The sequence below is a fragment of the Anopheles ziemanni genome, chromosome 2 (assembly GCF_943734765.1).
Source record: "Anopheles ziemanni chromosome 2, idAnoZiCoDA_A2_x.2, whole genome shotgun sequence".
NCBI classification, from domain to species: Eukaryota; Metazoa; Arthropoda; class Insecta; order Diptera; family Culicidae; genus Anopheles; species Anopheles ziemanni.
Genome location: NC_080705.1, coordinates 91,072,076 through 91,093,423, shown reverse-complemented (window position 1 = coordinate 91,093,423; position 21,348 = coordinate 91,072,076). Strand labels below are relative to the sequence as shown.

The window sequence follows — 21,348 nt, the reverse complement described above, 5'->3', positions numbered from 1 at the left end:
GTATTCTCATTTCATTTAAGGTTTTCTAAAGCAACTAAAGTGAATGATTTTTGCCTGTTTAAAATATCATTACCTGGTAACTGCGAAAGTTTCTCATATAGTATCATTCATATGGCAGAAACGTCCTCCTGCTCCATATCATCCGATACGGCACTTGAATTATTAAAGCCGACACTCTGAAAAGACACACCGAATACAACACATCAGAAAAGAACGTTTGGACATTCGCTCTTTTGGCTCTTACTTCGCGGTGAAGTCTAGTCATATCCTCCCTCAGCTGACGCTTGAAGAAACCCTGGCGAAACATAACGTACGTGAGGATGGCCAAAAGGATCAGCCCTCCTAACGACGAAGTGGTGTAGATCCAAGTCGGGGCACTTCGGTTGGCGGTTCGCGTCACAAGCGTGTGTGGATTGTTGCGTACCACCGCGAACGTTTCTTTGACACCGTCGGAAGGCTTTCCTAGGTCGCTCAAAATCTGCACAACGAATATATCTTCCTGTTCCTGCAGACATGCTTCGATGGCATCAAGGTCGAGCTTGTAATGTAGCTCAAGCCGGAGCGGTTTGGGACCGGAAGGAATAGCAGCAAGGCGTGTCTGAAGCTGTAAACACTCCACCGCAGAACTGTTCTGGGCACAGTTGAAAAATACAGTCCGGTTTGCCGGAAGATCGTGCGGTTGGATTGAGCTCAACCCTTGTCTTGTCGGTTGAACCCATAAGTTGGATCGTTTTGCGCGTGCGACGTCTATCCAAGAATTATCCAACTCTAGCTCTTCATTATCTATGGCTTCTGCGATGGGTGTATTTTCCGTGACGTCAGGGTTGTGTTGGATGTGAAAGCTAAACTTTGGCAAGGTTGAATCCTCGTTAGGCTGTATCCAGTCGATCTTTAGTGGAGTGTCATTGAAGGTGCCTGTCGCTCGAACATCTTTGGGATCAATTATTTGGCAACGTTTGGTGCCGAAGATGTATGTCAAAGGAACGTCCACGTAGAGTAGTGGGTCGCGCATTGTACTGGGTCCGTTGTTAAGGACCTCCACCCGTTGGGTCATGTTCACAATACCTTTCTGCTGATCCAAATGCACGGACTGAGGGCTTACTTTGCTGAAAGTTAATTTTCATCATAAACTTCTTGGATCATTGGACTCTTATAGGGGAGCTTACCTAAAAATTTCCATTAAACTAGACTCCCGGATCGGTAATATGTACTCCATGTCGTTATCATTCGGCCACTGCTCCTCGCTGGATGTAAGTGATACCGCACGAACTTTGAGTTCCCGCCGACTGTCTTCCAGGTGTGTCATATCGAACTGTAGAGAGCGCTTAACCTTTGCCCCACTTCGAAGCGGTAGACGGTTATTTAACTCACACAGCACGGCGATGTGGCCATCAACGGCGGGTGAGACAACGCACTCGGGAACCGACTTTGCCATGGCTTGCAGACTCGACGGAACGGTAAGGTTCACCTGAGGTAGGAACGCATTCTCACCAGAGTTTTCAATCTCCACCTCGATGGTGGCTACTTTCCTGCTACCGATGAAGTATGGTGATGGCACGTCAGTCCACCGGATGTTGGTAATTCTCAGATCCGACATGCACGTTTCCGTCCTACATCCAGTGCGGAAGGGGATCCACTCTTGCACACGGGTGAATTCGTTCGGATCCAGAATCGCACAGTGATCACAAAACGGTCCATCTTTTGGAGGAGTCGCTTGTTCCGACATCATATACTCCATATCGATGATGATGGGTTGGTGAAGCGTAGTGTGCGATGCGGTAACATTCACGAGGAATTGCTTGCACACAGTACGGTCGCCGAGTAAGACGACCTGCTGGGCGGCATTAACAGACGATTGAAAGTTGGCCACTGACGCTCTTCTCATGAGTTTGTCAATATCGACTTTGTACTGGAGCGTAACATTGAATGCGATCCCTGCGGGAAATTCTGCCGACCAGCAGCAAGCAATTTCAAAGATACCACCCTCGGCCGGTATCTCACGTTTGGTCGAATTTATTCGTGCCTCGATCCGGACCACGGGATACGTGCGGTAGACATACACAGCTTCTCCTTCCGGCGCTCCAACGGCTATGTCGTTGTACCCATTGTTGTCGATGTCGATCCCGCGCGAGATCGCATAGCCAAACATTGGCTGTCGTGGTGGTTGTAAGGGGCTGGTATGCGTTGGTGGTTCCAATCGTTGGCTTGGCTTGGTTTGCAGACCCTTCACTGACCCTAGCCATATGTAAACAACACCGTTCCCCTCGAATGGGGCTCCGATAGCGATATCTAAAAACAAGGACACTTTGAACTGATGTCTAAACGAATCCGCATGGGAGGTCTTACCAGCGTAGCCATCTCGGTTGGAGTCTCCGATTTTTCCCAGACTTGTGCCAAAGCGACCACTTCCTTCGTAGGAGGAGGACAACTTCATCTGCAGCTCGAACTGAAGACCCCCTACATTGAGGAACACGTAAACAGCACCATTTTCGTGCTCCATCAAATGGCTATGCATCGGTGCCCCAACCGCCAAATCCGGCAGTCCGTCGCTATTGAAGTCCTCTGTCAGGAGCGAATAGCCAAAGTACTCGCCAAACTGTTGACCCTCCAGCGATTGGTAACGGACCAGGTCCGTCTCCTGCGTGGTGGGATTGTTAACGTAGTCGAAGATGATAACCTCACCACTCTGACCTTTCGATTGAGGTGCACCGGCCACGTACAGTAACTTCTCGGTGTTCAGGAAGTATCCCGAACTGAGGGAGTATCCCAGGTACGAGTCAGTGTCTATACGTAGACGTAGATTCGGTACGACAGTTTCATGCGTGAAGGTATTCGCTCGGTTAGGCTCACGGATTACATTTTTCCCTCTAAAAGTCGCGTCCACCACGCCCGGTAGCTGTCGGTAACGAATGACTGTCCCGCGCCACGTCCAGACCCCAGGTGCTCCGATGAGAACCTCCTTTCCATCATCCGTCACGTGCACGCTTAAGCCCTGTTCTCCAAAAATGTAGACAAAGTATGTTTGCTTATACAATTGTTTTGCTGAAAGGATAACAAATGAAATAAACCTAAACGTTTCCTTTCTACAACACTTGTAAAATTTCTTGTTTACCTTTATTTCGGAGAGGTTTTATTTTGTACACCGTCTTTGCGTCTATGCTTGTCCTGGTGCTTTCGGTTAGATAGCAGATACCGTGTAGCGTGTACAACTCTTCTAGATCACCGATCAATTTTGGTGCACAAGCCACGAGCCAATCGTCATCGGTGCCGAGTCCATCCACCGCAGCCCCGAGAAGCTGGTAGTCTTTTTTCTCGGACTGAATGTGAGGGCTGTAGCTGTCGTTTTCGTAGCGGACATTTCCCAGCTTGTCGAGGTAGACCGGCGTACATTGCGATGTGTTTGGGGAGAAGCTGCACCGATACACGGCCCCGGTTTCGTTGACATTTCGTTGTGATTCGAGGTTCGACTGGGCTCTTGGCGCTCCGACAAACACTCTGGGAATAGCATAGATTATGATATCAAAATGTGGACTCAAACTAAAGGCACTAGAAATACTACTTTTCATAACAACATCTGACACCTGTAAAGTAAATTATCTAAAAATAGCGTTTGAGCATTGAAAAAATGCCTCTCCTCTTGCGTGCCTACCACAAGTGTAAGTGACCAACGATCTCCAAAGGGCAGTGCGAAACTATCGCAACGTATTAGTCATAGTTCTTGGTCTTCGCTGCTCAACGGCTTATCAGAACGACTTGACGAAAAGTGATTGTCTGCGAATTCGATGCGACACGTACAATGTGTGTGAATGACAACATCATTTAGAATGACTCCTTTTACACACGTTACTCATGCGAAAATTGTCTAGAGCGATTAAATTAAATTGCATGCAGCAATTGAATTGCATGCATTAAATTGAATTGCACTTACCCACTGTTGCGTAGATTAATCGAAAAACCAAAGTACGAACTGCGCGTTTGCTTTATAAACGTTTTTAATGCCGGTTGTTTGAACGTATAACTAGGCGTTGGGGAAAGATTAAACCCCTCTCCGGAAGCTAACCATAGTAGCAGGATACAAATCACTCTCAGTTTCATGTTTAATGTTGTACTAGGACACTTCTTTGGTTGTAAGACTCACTGATCAAGTCGCACATTAGTACAACAGTTTTTCATTTATTCAAGTGGAATAGTTTATGTCATAGATATCGATTTTTTATTTAGTTTTTGACTAAATTTACTTTATTCACTTCCACGGGCGGAGCAATCACTTTCGCTTCCTTATTTCTTATCACAAACGTTGGAGATCGTTGCACTCTGAAACACTATATCAGACACGTCTTACTCCAGCAAAACTCAATTCAAGACTGACCAGCCGTCCGAGTCAGAAGTTGAAGGGCTTACGAATCCCACTGCAGTCTGAGAAATTGTTTTTGTCGTATGAGACGTTTACTACTGATAATTGGGCATATGGTACTGTTGTATAGTTTAATGGGTGCGAGGGTGAGTATGTAGAGCAACAGCTGATTCATACATTTAAACGGTGTGGAGTAACGTTTGATGAGTAAGTATTTATGTCAATTAGATACACATAAGCCTACTTGTTGAGTTTTGAAATTCGTTCACCTTATTTGGATTTATCAAATGAATTGCTAAAGAGAAATCGTGATGAGAAATACGAAAAATCATTTTCATTTAATTTGAAAGGAGAACTAATGATTATTTAAAATTATTGTGTTTGCTCCAAAATCAAACCTAATAAACATTAAATGATACTCATTGCGATACGGCCGTGAAATTAACAGAAAAACCGCTTAACCGCGCATTTTCAAATACATTCGAACATTTTCGAACATGGCTATTTCGAACATCTAATTGCGCCTGGAGGATATGCAACACACAGCACATCTGAAACGGTTGAATATCGTAAAAGCAGAACAAACTTACTTTAAAACTTTTTCGTTTTGGTTGTCAAAGGAAAGTGTATGTAATTTATAGTTTTTTTTATTTACACACTATGCTTGAAAATCAAACAGGCAGTTTCAAATCAATCTTTGGAAAATTTTAATAACGATGGAGGTTATTTAGAACGAGTTTGATTTAAAATATTATCCACTTAAAAAATCGTTTTTTAAAACATGATTGCACAATCGATTTTGAGCGATGAAATGTCTCAACAACAGGCGGTGAACAACAAATCCTGGGCATACCGAATAAATTAAGATAAGACGGTTGAGAAAAGTGTTTTGACGGTCTCGAGCGCCATCAGCTCGCGCTGTAGAGCCCGTTATCGAACAGATGCGCGAACAAAGGCCGAAGAAAGAATGTCATCGCTAGGTGTGGACGACACAAATAGAAGGTACGGACGAAAAAAAAAAAATCCTCAACCTCTGAACAACAAATCTTAACTGGACAAACCTGACACGACCATCGCACTTCCTCCCTTCGTTTCCCCCTGAAGAAGGAACCCCGATGGCATGCGTAAGCGGTCTGCAGCTCCGCGGTAACTCCGCACCTTAAAGCCCAACCGTCCTCCATCCCCGAAGAAATACGTCAGAGCGCACGATGCTTTATGTTCGACGCGGCTCAGTCAATCACCTTTTCACCTACTTTTGACGACGGACCCGGAGAGGAACCATAATCCGGAGTGTCCGTTCCTTGCGCGGGCGAGTCGTGAATCAAAAGGGAAGAAGTGGGAATGAGACACCAATAGCTATGTCCTAGGGCAAAGAAGGAGGCACGTAGAGTGCATCAAGGAAAGGTAAAATCATTAAAAAAACCGTCGTGATTCGAACAACAAACCGAACCGCTGACCGAACGTCTTACAAGACTTGAAGGGAACCTCTTGCTTTCAGATGCGTTCGAGTGCGTTCTGCGATGGAGGGGAAGTACGTGTGTGTGTATGTGCCCGCAGTTCTTCGTTGTGCGTAGGAAAAGAACGGGATTTTGAAAATGAAAATGATCAAAAACGTCGTGACACGAAGACGAGGTTGATGACGTGGTGTTGTTTGTTCGACTTCGGCAAACTTTTCTCTGCGTCACTTGGGAGTTTTGGAGCAAAGTTTCCCTCGCCCCAGGTAGCTTTTATGAAATGAGTCATGCGTGATTCACCACAAAGATGTTTAAAGTATAATTTATTGCTACTAGCATAATTCACTTGAACACTCCACTTAAGTTTTATTTTGTTTAGTACACGGTACAGTTTTTTACAACACTACATTGTTAGTTATTTGTACAACATAAACCATTTAGGGTTATTTTACAAACAAATTCACACTTCAAACAACAGCTGTACATTCAAAATTAAAAAATAGAACAAGTAAATAAAATTTACACCAACTAAGCAATTTCCATCAATAGTCAAGATCAAACATATCATAAATGTTCGCATTTGAAATGTAAATCTTCTCCCGAACCAAAATGTGGCTCCCGCAGGGCTCCATCGTTACAGTGACGGTTCTCCCGAAAGGCTTCTGCATAAGAATCTGCCAATTATCTCCGAGCGCCTGCATCTTTATGCATGACCGCTTCATTGATGGCCACGTCGCCGTTTGTCGAGCCCACGGAGCGAATTCATAAGATGCATCAAGTGCAGATTAATCGGTCCGCTTTACCATTTGGACTGCTGCATTCGTTACGCCGAGCGCGGGAGCATTGCCCTCTACCGATGGCAACTACGTGCGGAATTTGTCAAGCCGACTGCTTGGAGTTCGATGAAGATGATCGATCGGCAGGTCGCCGATTTTACTCAATACTTCCGCCTCGGTGGGTTCGATCCGGGGTCGGGATCCTGCTGAGACCTGATCTGATCTTGACAGGGTCGCATCGCTTATCTTGTGCTCACCACTGCCGGGGTGGTTGTTTTGTCGTTTTTCTCGCGAAAGTTGAACCACCTCTCGGAGCTGGCGAGCGACAACACCAACACACTGAGCCACACGAACTCGAGTTCAAGTTCGTACATTGACACCATTTCGCTGACGCCACCCAACGTTCCTCACCCTCACCCAGCGCCGGATCGGAGTGGTTGTTTTTCGGGGGCAAATTTATGCAACACGTTATGCTCGCCGAACTTGGTCGATCGATCGATGAAGAGCGCCGGGCCGAATGGTGGGCGAACGGGGCATGATCGTTGCGTTTCCCACCGAAAATCGAAGCTCGCCATTTGGGAGGGAAAATACCGAAGATGGAAATCAGGACACTCGCGCCAATGGAGGTGGCTGGCGGGCCATTGAACTGCGTTTGAAATGACGGATTTCGATTATTTGGGGAAGCATTGACTTGCGATCGTTATTTCTTGTTGTTTGTTGTTGCTCGTACGTGCGCAGAAAACTTTCATTCACAAAACAAAAAGTTTATCAAAATCCATAATAACTCAGTAAAACGTAGAAAAATAAGTGTTGATGATGGTTGAAGTAATTTTCATGACAAAAAGAATTTACATTACGCTTTTCGTCTCATTTATTTTACATGATTTAATTCCGTTCTGAGAAAGTTGTTTGGTATGTAGTTTGCTAAACTACAAACATTATCGCCAACCGGTAAATGAAAATGTTTGTGAATTTTCCATGATCATCATGACCTGAGTAATAAACAGGAAGAACGATGTTTAAGGCCTCTTCCAAACCCTTTTATCTCTTGCCGAGTAAATCGAAACGAAACAATCCATCAACTGCCTCTAAGAGCACTTCGTTAAACCTTGCCCTTGAGTTCGAGGCAAAGGGTTACGATAAAGCAAAAACATTTCATCCAGAAACCTTCATGTAACAGCCTGCCTGTCGGCCGAAGGACGATTACGTGCGCACGAATAATACCGGACCCCTTGCCTCGGCGCGAATTATTCAATGTGCTGCGGTTTTTGCTATTACAGCATCAAACTTGATCTTAACCTTTTCTGGCAGCGCACTCCACGGCGCTTGCCAAAGATGGCCGCCGCTCGAAGCCCCCCGGCCGGACGGATCGCAGTCGTTCGTCTAGGTCCGGTTTCGGTTTGGCGATGGCGATGGGGTTGGGAACCGTGCGGTCAGCCCACGACCCAGGCCCAGGGGAGCATTAGATCTGTTCGCCACGGAGAAAGGTCGAAAGAGGAATCGGAAAGAAAAATGGCCATATCCCGCGGTGCCAAGAGCGAAAAACAAGAAAAATCCGCGCCGACCGCAACGAAAGCTCGCTCGCCTTCTCTCTCCGCAGCAAAGCTCTCTCCAATGCTGAGAGGACTGAAGGGGATGGGGAGAGAGGAGGAGGAGGTGGAGGGTGATGGGGACGCCTAGTGTAAGCTATTCCGTTCATTGGGTCAACCGACAGCGCGAGGTGAACGAACTCGGTGTGCTCATCCACCCGTACTGCCCGCCATTTCTCCTTGCGCAATCTTCGCGTGCTTGTAATGTCAGTGGGAGGTTGGTGAATGGTGGGAGAAAGGGGCGGGTGGGGTGACAGAGAATGTGTTCGTAAAAGCCACTAGACGAGTGCACGAATCGCAGTTATGTATGACTACAGTGTGGTCGAACCTTTATCGAAAATAGGTGTTTTCTTTAGATGTAATACTTGGATTTGTTTTAGAAGTACATACTTTCTATTTTAGAAGTTGATATATTTATACTACCTTATAATAAAAATAAATAATTTTTATATAATTTTACAATTTTTATTTTTTAGATATAATTTTACAGAAGTCGCAGTTCTTAAAATAGTTCAATGTGATTAACGACTAATTATTTTATATAAAACGTATCATTCTCTTGACAAAACGGACCATTACTGTATTCGCTAGAGGAAGCTAGTTTTTCCTCCCCCACCTCCCTCTCTCTCTCTATAAAAAAACCCCGTTCCGCCATCGTAGGATAAGACAAGAAATCTTGTAATGGTGTTGTGCGAGCAAGATCAGCACGATCCGACGGAGGTGATTCGCCATACACTCGGCCCCGCGAATCGCACGTGAGCGAGCAAGTGAAAGGTGAGTGTTTGGCCGTGCGGATCGAGTGAAAAGGAAGGATCATCAGCACGAATGCTGATGCTGCGCAAGGGCCCAGGAAACACTTCAGACGCGAGCTTTACATCGTGGCCATCGTCGTCGTCGTCGTTGTTGTGATCGGGCGCAACGTGGGGCGTCGTTGGTGTTGGTGGCAATGAAAATGGAGCGACCGGAGCCGTGGTCAATGAACTCGGGCGGTGGACTTGTGGCTCGTCGGTCAGTTGCGCCGACGGTTTTCCGCGGATCGCCGATGACGCAGTCGATCGAGCGGCGGCCCAGCTGACGTCCGTTCGCGCGTTGACCCATTTCTTTTCCCCCAAAATCGGATCGACAGCGGATAGGAGAAAGAGAGAGAGAAAGGGTTGGTGAAAGAAAAAGAATGGGATTTTGGCTTCAGAACCTCCGAGAGTATCCTCCACTTCAGCAGGGTCGGTACGTTTGGAGTCGTGACCGAAGGAATCCGGGATTTCCGGGACGATGCACGATTGCATTCCCGATAGCGAACCTGAGCGAAAATCGATCTGCAAATACGTCGTTTCCCTTTTGAGGTCGTGCCACTGGAGCTTCCGCGAGGCATATCTCCGCCGTTCGAAATTTACGTCACTTCTTGCAGCTGCATTATCTAATGCAAGTCGCGCCTGGTCTCAGAAACAACTCACACACACGCACACACACCTACACGCCCCACTCACAAAAGATCGTGATCTCGCCCGGAGCATGGTCGGTTCCCCCCTTCAAAAAGGACTCGACGGCGTCCGATTCCGTTCCGCAAAAACTAGGACAAAGTCATTTGGCCACATTGGTTTAGTGGTGCCACACGATGCAACCTTCCCGCTATGGCCTCCACACCCCAGCGTGCCCGGCTCTAGATTTTTGCGAAGTGAGATGAAAAAAAAGTCTCCATGGGAAGCAATCTCCAGAGACATTCCTGGCTGGCTGGCGTGCTATGGGAAGGTTTTTATTGCGGAACTGCCTCCCGACTTGATTTAATATTCTTTTTGATGTTAGTTAGAAAGGATTATGATGAGAACAAATGGCCATTTTTATTGCACAGCATAAGCAAATTTGCAAGTCCGATTGTTTGCGAGATAAGAATGGATAAAGTTTTCCATCAACCACGAATACATTGGGGGACCTGAAAGTGTGAAATTGCAAACGAAAAATGTTACTAATGTCGGTTAGTTACGTTATAATATTTCAATTGTTATTTTAAAATTTGCTTGCTTTGATGAGAAACATGAAGGAGAGTAGATTACGAAGAATGTGAAAAAAGTTCCTATAAATATTATTGCGATCATAAACTTTACGTATGTTAACATCCAAACTATAATACAACTAGAAAAACACATAGAATAGGATAGACTTGATGAAATGTATATGCACATTAAAATTCTTAGAAGCGACAAGTTGTATCAATATGGAAAGATATTCCAAAGACGCCTCATTAGCCCAACGAGAAACGAGAAGCAATTGTCATCCCCATATTCATCCCTCGAGGTTTGTAAAGTGCTGCGACATGGCGGCTGTTCAAACATATCACCAGCAAGGTCAGAACGCTTAAGGGATTTGTAACAAATGGAGCGAACTAGTTTGAAGCGAGTAGCTGATAGTGCGTCACGAGCTGCACTTGGAACTCATTCGCAAGTCGAGATGCGAGATCCCATCCGCAAATACGCAAACAGCTTCCGCCACTGCACTTCGTTGCACTTGACGGCTGATAGTGATGGCTCTTGGGGGGAGGGGGAGGGGGGGGGAGGGGGTGCAGACGCAAGAAGTGCAACGCGCCAACGTCTGCGTGTGTTTGGATTTTGCTGGTTGAGCGAACGCAAACTTGAACTTGTAACTACTAATAATAGTGTCTAGCGCAAGGTGGCTGCGTTTGCGCAATGCACATACGTTGGTGTGCCGCTCTTGGCACACGCATACAAACGTTGAGTGCACGCAAGGCAGCGTTCTTGGATGGACGCACCGTGCCGTTTGAAGAAAGAGATGATGATGAATAAAAGGCTTTGCGGAAGACATCGTTCTAGGAAGGAAGAAGTTCTTCCTCTTCGGGAAATGCATTTTGGTGGTCAAGGTAGTCGTCTCAATCGCGTTCCAGGTGCAGCCGAGTAGAACTTCGTGCAGGAAGGGAAGGAAAAGAAGGTACACAATATAAACATTATTGTGCTGTCAGGGTTAAGGAAGCATATCGGTGGAACAACTTCAATAGCTTCGCGAGGTCAATATCCTCTTTAATTAATTCAATATACATTAATCTTGTTTTTTGTTTTTCATAAACTAGGCTTATGTTTACTTTATATTGTATACTTTCTCTATTTTATTTGATACTGAAAGATATAAACCTCAAAGGTTTTACCCACTTCATAACAGATATGTTTTAATTTCTTCTGTTCTTACCTCCACAGCTATGAATCTCTTTTCATTTTCTTTTCTACAACGCGTAACTAATCCTTAACCCATTCTTCTAGTAGACACTTCCATCGACGTGCAACAAACTCATTAGCGGCAGTTAACAAACGCACCCGAAGACGCAGTGGGAAAGCAACTGCAACTGTAATAATGCAACTGACCTTAATAACAGAGCTCCAACCGTGCATTTATCAACGTCTCGCGTACCATAACACAACACATGTAATTCCGGAAGCTGCTCGTAATTGCGCCTGAATGCATCGCGAGTTGCAACACTTTCCGGGCTTGTGCGGGATGGCATCTTAGATGTCTGGCCTCAGAGTGTCGGCTGTTATACATTTCTCAGGCACCTCTCGACGTCAGTGGAAAAACATGTCGTGCACACGCACTTTCCCAGCCGTTCGGGAAAGAAAAGCGCCAGTAAGACTGGCTTCTTAGAGTCAAGTGAATCCATTCGGGGAAGATATTGCACTAGCTTCTGTTCCATGTATCCAGAATTAATCCACTACATCCATAATTATTTTCAATTTTATAATTAGATTAAAAGTAAATCGAACTAATAAAGAGGTCTTTTGTGTTTAGTAATGTTTAGTAATTGTTGTGTAATATTACGGTATTACTTGAGTGTCTGTATTTTTTTACAAAAAGGTTCGCGGTCCTAATTATTCCTTGATTTTTTGTCTTTAGAAGATTATTTTAAACGACATTTCTCTTTATTCAGCGACGATTAGTGAAGCGAAAGAAAGAGACAGAACGCCGACGGATCATTGTACTGTTGCGTTTTCTATTACGAAACTGAAAAGTATGTTAATGACCTCGTCGAGCGCAATAGCATCGGGTCGGTCGGGTTGGATGTTTTTACTGCCTTCCTTTATGTCATGCGTCTTTTCCACCTTTCGAAAGGCTAGAAGTCGCGTCGAATCGCGTCACTTTTGGCCAGGCGATAAATTTACCATTCCTAAGGAACCGACACACTGGATGTGGGTGTTGGATTCGGGGGAGACACTGATTTTAGTGATCTCTCTCTCTGTTTCTCCCATGGCATCGTTTAAACGTTCTGTTTTTTTTGCTATCTTTCTAGCTCGAAACTAATTTCACCGTCCGCCCCACGGGGGCGCACATTCGGTGACGCGATCGCGATTGCCATTCTCAATTTTAAGACTTTGGGATTTTTTTCACCCCCGTTGGAAAAAAATATCGCCTAGCTTGTCGTTAGCAAACTGGTTCTAAGCTCTGTTCGCTCTGGGCGTCTGTAGGTCGAGAGGGCTCGGGAAACACTAGGACTAGGTGCTCGAAATCTACCGTTAGACCGGCGGGACAGTTCCACGACAATTTGTCCACAAACTTTGCACGGCTTAAACATTCAAAAGAGCGCCGGGGGATTTGTTGCTCTCCAGGGGGAAAATTGGTTCTTTTTTCTTTGTTAGTGGGAAGATTTCGGGACAACTTTGCTCTTTCTTTGAACGTTTTCAAACCTTTGGGGATAAATTTACCGTGAATGTAGAAAAAACAGTTTGCCATCTGGATTGATTTGATGCAATCGTTTTTATCTAATTAAGAATCCGGATCTCTGAAACTGGGTCATTGGAAAGTATCCGTTTTATAGACTGCGAATCCTACGAGAATGGTTGAAAATACGAAAAGCACAAAGCACAACACAAGGTATCAAGAGCACAATAAAAAAGGAATCGTGAAAAAATTAATCGTAAGTCATATTCTTGGCACTTCAAGCATTAGTTTGACTTTATTCTGTTGTTTTATCTTGTTTGAATCAGAATGTTTTCTTCACTAAAATCAACAAGCAGTATAAAATTCAAAATTGACTCACAAAAACGGTAATCAAAAAGATAATATTGCATTTATTAAATTTGTAATTGTTGAATTAGTGTACCATATTTTCAACGTATAATTACGTCTTATATCTACGACTTTTATGGTGAAGGAATTCTCTTTTATTTATTTACAACTAATGTGAGAAGTGAGTTGACGTATTTTTTAATGTTTAACATATCACACGACAAAATGACATTTAGTTCAATAAGCAATTATGTTTTCCAAACGATCGGATATCTCTTAGGTATCCGCGGCTTGTTTACATCACAGCTGACGTCTTCAAGACAACCGAATCTCAGCCGAAAAGTGTCACCGCTTCGAGACCGAAAGTAATCGTCATCGTTGGCCGCCGAGATAGGAGACGAACGCTGCAAGCAAATACAGGAGAACCGTTACAATCGACGATGATGATGAGGTGAGGTCTCGATAAAAGTTCATTAACTTCCTGTCCAATCCCCGAGCCGGGGGGATGGGACTCGGGCGATTTCGATTTCTGGAACCGGCGTCATCGTCGGCCGTCTCAGACGATCAGCATTCGTCGATGTTCCGTCATCGCCGGGTGGATTCGCGGTATGGAAATGATTAATCATCAATTTGCATCGTCAGTTGATTTGTGGATTCGAAGGAGTCACGTTTTCGAGAACGCGAAACCACGGGAATGGAACGCGATCCCAATGCGGTGGCGTGAATAATCGAGCCTGTTCTAACCTATCACCTTGAAGAGTCGGGATGTTCTTGTGCCACGACTTCCTCAAGCACGGCACCATGCCTCAAGGCAGGCACGGAACGGTTTCCGTGGCTAAGACACGGTAGCTTGAAGGTCCGTTCCCCCATTCCGATCTATTAGATCGACCGCTTCCCGGAAGGTTCAAGCCGTTCAAGAACGTAACTTTTAAGCTAACGATTAGAACCGCTTGGCCCCTTCCGCAATTTGCAATCCGATCGGTCTAGCTTCAGCGAACTTGCCCCTCGCAGCTTCTAACGCCCTTCTCGATGAAGATGAAATTACTTCTGCACCCGCTGCAGGGCCCCCACCGATTCGATCGCCCAAAAGTCAACGACCTCCCGAGTGGCAGAAATCTTTCAGAAGCCATTTCCATCGTCATCCAACCCGTTCGTGCGTTTTACTCGCGCTTCCCGGCTGTCCCTTTCCGTCCAGTGGTGGTGGGCAAGAATGGAGGTTACCGGGGGGAAGCAGCGAACGCGAGAGAGGGAGAACGAATGTGCCATCGGTAGAAAGCAGCCTCCCGATCTTGCGATCTCTGCATCTTTGCTTTGCTGCTTCAGCGGCGTAAAACCCGCTTTGCCTAAGGAGCACGAAAACGACGGTGGCGTCCCCAGCATCAAACCCCTCTTTTGCCTTCACTCATTCCCCCGGGGGGCCGCTTCCTCCTTCGTCGTCATATCGGTTACAAAATTCACTGTTACATTACAGTTACTTTTCGATGGCTTTCGTTTCGCTCGTGCTCGGCGCGCCGCGGGTTCCCTCCGTTCGAGCCCATTTCTTTGGGGGGCTTTCTTTTCATTCCATTTTGCGGGTTCGTTTTAGATTCTTCCGCGCCGACTGTTCTCGAGCGCGCAGAGCAAAAGAAGAACGTGAGGGTGAGTGGGTGCCTGGTGGTCCCCGCATTAACACTCCTCCTGGCACGGCAAGTGAAAGGTTCTGAAAGGTTGAAAAGCTGAGGTTGAGCAGAAGGAAGGGAAAACAAAACGCCAGAAAAGTTTAAATTATATGCACCGAAGCAACGAATGAGAAAGTAATACTTGCAAAGCTTCGAAAGAACAAAGGCATAAGGACTTCGGCCCCGGGAGTGAGGAGGAGACGGAACGAAAAAGTACCTCGATCGGTAAATGGCAATTCGAAGTAATCAGCAGCAATTTATAACAATCAAACAACAGGTTTTTTTTCGGGACCGCTTCGGGCTAATGGAAGAGAAAATAAAAGCACAAAAACTGGGCGTCTCCATTGGTCGAACGGGAAAGGGAACAATAAACGAGAAAAGACTAAAGTCGACAGTGCCGTACGTTGAAACAAATAATATGACTGAATGATTTACGAAACTCGAATATACTAGAATCAAAGTTGATTATTGATACGAATCAAAATGTTTATATAACAGCTTTAAATCCAAGATAATTACTTTAAATCAATAGAACATAATAGGGTAACGGTACCAATAGTGGTGCACTTAATAATGTAACTAACAATATGATGTAATTTATAAGTGTTAAAAACACAATATTTTACATAGTTGTACCAATTATGATCGAAACACGACTTTTCTTCTAGAAAACATCTATTTTTACCGTAAACCATTGAAAACACACGAAAAAAAAGTGTATATTACTTCCGAGTTGGTTGCTCCTATAATTGTGGTATGGTTCCTATAGTTGTGGTATCGTGTTCCTATAGTGGTGGTAGTACTTGGAAATTACTGAATATATTTTGACAGTGACCTAGTTTTGAAGCATATTTTAAACAGAAAGGCAAAATTATTATAAACCAATGTATTTTCTTGGCTATAGACCACTGCATTGGCCTCATAGACTACTCAAAAACTAATGCATTTTGCAGTTTTTTTATAGCCTTAAGGGAATCATGGCATGCTTGATAAATTCATTAAAAAATCTAGCATATTAGTATAACCTGTTTGGAAAATACTAATTTTGAAGCCTTAATTTATTACGGAACCTTTACCTTTTGAACACTCCGCAGAAGATCAAGGAACATTTCATAGAAGAACAAATATCTCGATTGTATTTATTTCGTCGTAGAGCTAGAATTTTATTCCACTACATCAACTAGTGGTACTAGCACCACAAAAGGAGCACTTACCCTAGAGATCTTCCTTAGAAACAAACAAAATCGCCAAAAAAATTAGTTTTTGAATGAAAAGAATCGAATTCTAAATGAATTCGAAAAGTTAAAACATAAACATAAAAACATAATAATTCAGCTAAATTCCCCACCTCGATGTGGCGCCGGAGATTTATTGTTCGGTAACAAACAAGTGACTCATCGACTGGTAAAAAGTGGAAGGTGTGAAGCGCACCAGCATCGGTTACAATTAGAGCCACGCAAATAAATCTCCCCAAAAAAGCCAGCACGAGAAGAAAGTGAGCAAAAGTTATCCCGTTTGGAAGCATATACATCTTGCGTACGATGCGGCTCACTTCCGGCTTCGCCACCTGCACCGTCTCGTGATTCCGGCGCGGGATCGTATACCGAAATTGAAATTGTTTGTTTCCTACTGCTCCCAACGCCGGCAACATTGTGTGGCCGAATTTTCCCGAAAGATCTCTGCTGGAACGAGCAACATATATTTATTTCTTCTCGAGTGTAAAGCAACTGTTTTTAAAAAAGAACAAACCAAACGTCTCGGAATGGATTCGTGCGTGAGGTGCAAATTTACGTTATTTTCTTCGGTGTCGTCGTTTTGTTTTTTCGTATACTCACTTTTCTCCCCGCACGAGACCGCACCTTTCATTTATTCTCATTTCGCCAGAGTTCATTGCTCCAGAAAAGAAAATTCTGTTTTGATTCCCAATTTCACCCCCGGTTGGCCCGGACCCGTATTGGTGGTGCTTTCTTCGGCCTGCTTTATCGACGCCTTTCCAGCAAACCGACCGGGAAAGGGGATGACGATGGTTTTCCTTTTTCCCTCGGCCCCCCAGCTGTGCCGTGGCCGCGGCGGACGGAAGTGCTCGAGCGCTAGCGGGCTACCGGATCGAGTCGAGCGATGTTGGTCCCGTTGCTTCAGCGTATGCACACAATCTCATCCCCGGCCGGTGAGAAAGTGAGCAGGCGCGCGCGCGCGAGTGAGCGAGCCGCGGGCCGCGCGAAGAAGTCAATGAACTGTCCGTGCGAAAATAGGCTAAACGGTGTGGGCCTCCCCTCCCCCCCACCAGCCTGGGCCGCGAGCGCTATTGAAAACGAAAAGTACCGTAAGCGACCGCCGAGGCGGAAGATGAGAGAGCGTGAGCACGGCGCGTGAGGCGATGACGCTGGCGAGGCATTCGGGTGTGGGCCGCTCTAGGAGGGAATCTCGACGCCGTAGAACTTCGCCGCCGAATGGAAGCGATGGGTGGTGGAGATTTTTGGCCGATCGGAATGTTTACACGTCGACAGTTCGGTGGAGAAGACCGGACTATGGAGACGTTTTACATAAAATTACTAAGACTCCTTACATAAAATTATGTAATCTCACTAAAAACACCAACAAAAAGTGTATAAATAAAAAAAAAACTAACATAATATACAAAATGAAACAGTGTATGCCAAAAACGGATGGAAATTTGTTAAAAATGGTTGTTCTTAACGTAATAGGTTTCCCTAGACTCAACTCCCCCCCAACCTAACAGTAAAGCCCACTGTGCACCATCCTCATCTCACACACCGCGGTGGAGCACGAAACCGGTGGCAGGGTGTGAAGCGGAGAGAGAGACCCTATATTTCCAACGGTACTCGACGCTGGCATAAGCGACGAACCGGAATCGAAGGCGCGCGCTCCAACGAACGACAACCGGTTGACGATCGCGGCACGGGTTTTGATAGTAAGCGGGAGGAGGGGGGGGCATCGCATCATAAGACGGGCGAGGATGGGGCATGAGCATGAGAATTGAAATTTTGAAAAATAAAAAAATCATGATGGCCCACCGACCATCATCGAATCGGAACAGCGCCACAACAGGAAAAAGGAAAAGACTCGTCGCGCGACTTGCGGTGACGGACTCGTGTGTATTATCGCATCGTGCATGTGTTATGCGGTGGCAATTTAACCCCCCTTTCTTTTCCTCGCCCCCCTTCCCCCACCGATTTCTTGTGGAAGGATGGGGGCAATCGCAAAATAACTTGCTGGCGTACTGAAAACTGTCGCCCGACCCGCGAGATCTCTTTCCCTCTTTTTTTCCCACCCGGTGAACCGTGAGCGGAAGCGAGCTGGCACGAGGAAGTAACATGCAGCCGGGAAAGGTTCGCCGTCTTTGCGTGTGCCGTGTAGAACCCCGGGAGGACCTGTTCAGGGCTGCAATCATCTTCCTGGTTGTTCTGGTCCGCGAGAAGTACGGCGATTGTTCCGTACCCGGAGAAATGTATAATTGCATCCAGGTGTTCTGGGACAAGCGAACGGAGGTTCTTTTTTATGACTGTCGATGCCCTTTAAACACACGCACAATTGGGGAGAATGTAATCGAATGAACATTTCGTTTGACTGCAGCAAATATTGTCGTTATGCTTCGGTTGAGAGACACACGAAAGACACGCTGGCTATATTGAATCGTTTAAAGAAAAATGTTGATTAATGTTGAAAGAACTATTAATATTACAAATATTTTTTTGGTTAATTGTGCCTTGTAATTAGAACAAGTCTGTCTAGTTTTTGTTGCCTGTGTTTGAATTAAATGGAATCGAATACCTTTTCAAGTGATTTCTTTTTCGATAAGTATTATTATGTCTCATTTAGAGTACTAAATATCATTAAATTTATCACAAATAGGTTTGATACTGACTATAGTACATACGAAAGCATAGCCAACTTTCAAAAAAATAAAATAACCAAATGTTTTATATAATTTACCAACTTTGGCACAGTCTATTTACTGTCTTATATTTAAACTATCATTGACAATTTGATTTCATCAACAAATAAAAAGCAGTTATGTTACACTTAAAAGGGAAAACACTTTTTATGGTTTAGCTCCAATGTTATAATAAAATATATACAAAATTATCTTCTTATTCCATAGGCACCAAGACTCAGGATACATTTCTGTACTTCTGTTTCTGTTCTTTCTTTTTTTTTCTTAAAATAATATTGTTGAAATAGCAGTTCTTTTAACTTTTTTTGTAACAGATTGAATTACACTGTTTGGTAAAACCGCCCCAAACTTTCTTCACTTTAACGAGTGCGTAATAAATTAAAGCGTCCATCCCTTCCCTGGTTTGGGCGATGATTTATTCTTTCCACTTTCAAACACCACTTCCGATGACACAATTATATGTTTTCGATAAAGCGTCTTCCATACCACGGTTCCCTCCACCTCACCTAGAGCATCTCTTAATTTGGAAGGTGTTGGTGCTCCATCGAGTGCGAGAGGAAAGGGGCCGGAGTGGTCACTGCAAGAGGCCAAGATGCGCGTGTGGAAGTGATTCGCTCCATTCGAAAAAAATCGCTCACAACGCACCGCGATCGAGTGGCGACCACTTCAGCGCGCCGGTCGTTCACCTCGCGACCAAATGTTCTCATTTTCTTTCGAGCTCGCGTTTTTTCTCTTTCGGTTTTTATTTTAAAGCCACACGGTACAAATCGCACATAAACACACACACACAGTGGTGGGCACACCAGCAGAAAGGAACGTCCAAAAAAAAAAAAAAGTACGGTTAAACAACAAACCGCGGATCGAACCACGGTCCCGTTTTTCCCGAAAGATGTCTTGCACGAGCTCCCCAAGACCCCCCCCCCCCCCTCTCTCTTTCCTTTTAGAACTCATTAGGTGTGCGTGGTGAAGGTGCTGAAGGTGCGCCCGGTTGGACCGAAGGGCCTTCTTTTCCTTCTTTCCCACTTCCCGCTGTCATTAGCGAGTTGGCTCCACATTCGTCGTATCGAGTGATTTGAGCGAAGGGAAAGTTGGGAACCCTGCTTGGTGCTTGGGCGCCGTTTCGGGGTCGAGATGGGTGGCTTGGGTTGGCTGTCCGGCGGTGACGGGTTTGTGGTCCGTTATCTTGCACCGGCCGATATGCCAACACCGCGCATCTTCGTTCTTTGTCGACTTTTATTTTCCATATTTTGGACGATAATTATCAACAATTATGGCCCCGGCGTCCGGCGTCCGGCCATCCGCGGCGTAGTTCTTGCACAATCAGCACGGAGACGAATGGCCACGCGTGAAAGGGATATGAGGCTTGGTTGAGCAAGAATGGCCACGTTCAGATGTTCTGCATTTTTATGGCATCCTCCGAAGCGCGCAAATGCCTTCCATTTCTTTTCCCAACCAACGCGTCGGTTCTGTTTATTCGACAGCTTCCCCTCCCCTGATACCCCCCCCCCCCCCCCCCCCCCCCCCTTCCCTGCGTGATGCTTTTCGGCGGAAATCGAAATTTCTAACTGTTTGGCTGGGCAACCTTTCGGTTGCGGGATCCTTTCCCACCCCGCTTCGTTCTGGGGCCCGTTTTTCATCGGCACACGCTTCACATTACCGTTCGCTCCGCTGCTCAGTTGGGATTCTTTGGCCGCTAATTGAACGGTATCGAGCGACGCTAGAACCCAACCACAAGATGTTATGCATTTCCCTTTTGTTTCGCGCAAATTATAATACGATGCCGGTACGGTGTGCCGGTCGGTTGGCAGGTTGCTACTCGGTGGGATGCTGCCTCACTACGAAACTGGAAGATAACTGACGAAAAAGCTTGCACAAAAGCGGCACGAAAGAGAGAGAGATAGATAAATTGGGAGAAATGGAAAAAGCGAAAAGGCGGCGGCAGCGTTTAAAATACGTTTTAATGATTGAACAGTGAAAATAACGCAACATTAATGGGTTCATCGACCTGCGCCACGTTCCGGGCACCGGGTGGTGTTTTTTTTGCGATCAGTGTGCGAACGGGTGAAAATATCTGTCCCCGGGAAACACATTCCTATCGGAGCATAAGATGATGAAACAACGAAAGAATGGACGCGTGAGAAAATGACATTTAATGAGCGCTGGACAAATGGCAGTTTCGTGGAAACATTTGTTTTAATTTGGCCTCTGGTTTGGCCATACGCTACGCACTCCACGGAGACATTCGGGCCGTGATAAAATGCACTTACCTGCACCGACAATTACGGGCACTGGTGCAGGTTCATGTGGTCGGCGTTCTGCAGTTAAAGTTTTAATCAACGGTTTGGTGTTTGAAATGGCATTTCTTTTTCGCATAAATAATTATCTTCTTGAGGTATAAGGAATGTTTCGTCAAAGATATGTTTCATTCGAATACAGATTGATTTTTTTTTATTCTTGATTAAAATTATTACATTAGGTTCGTTCGCTCGCCCTGAACTTTCGGGGGCCCCTTTCTATTGGGCCATTGTTTTTTTTCGTTCAATATTGAAATTATTTTTATTATTTTGCAAAAAAGTTGTTTGTTTTATCAAATGCGTGAT

The 21,348-nt window shown here is 45.2% G+C and overlaps 1 protein-coding gene across 1 annotated transcript; it reads right to left on the bottom strand.

Moving 5' to 3' along the window:
- Positions 1–107: 107 nt before the first annotated feature.
- LOC131294723 (integrin alpha-PS3-like) lies at positions 108–4,095 on the bottom strand. The gene is made up of 6 exons (XM_058322768.1): positions 3,929–4,095; positions 3,113–3,495; positions 2,347–3,042; positions 1,167–2,289; positions 224–1,106; positions 108–176 (listed from the first exon to the last, which is right to left on the bottom strand). The coding sequence occupies exons 1-6, from the start codon at positions 4,093–4,095 to the stop codon at positions 108–110; spliced, it is 3,321 nt and encodes a 1,106-aa protein (XP_058178751.1).
- Between the last annotated feature and the right edge of the window lie 17,253 nt (positions 4,096–21,348).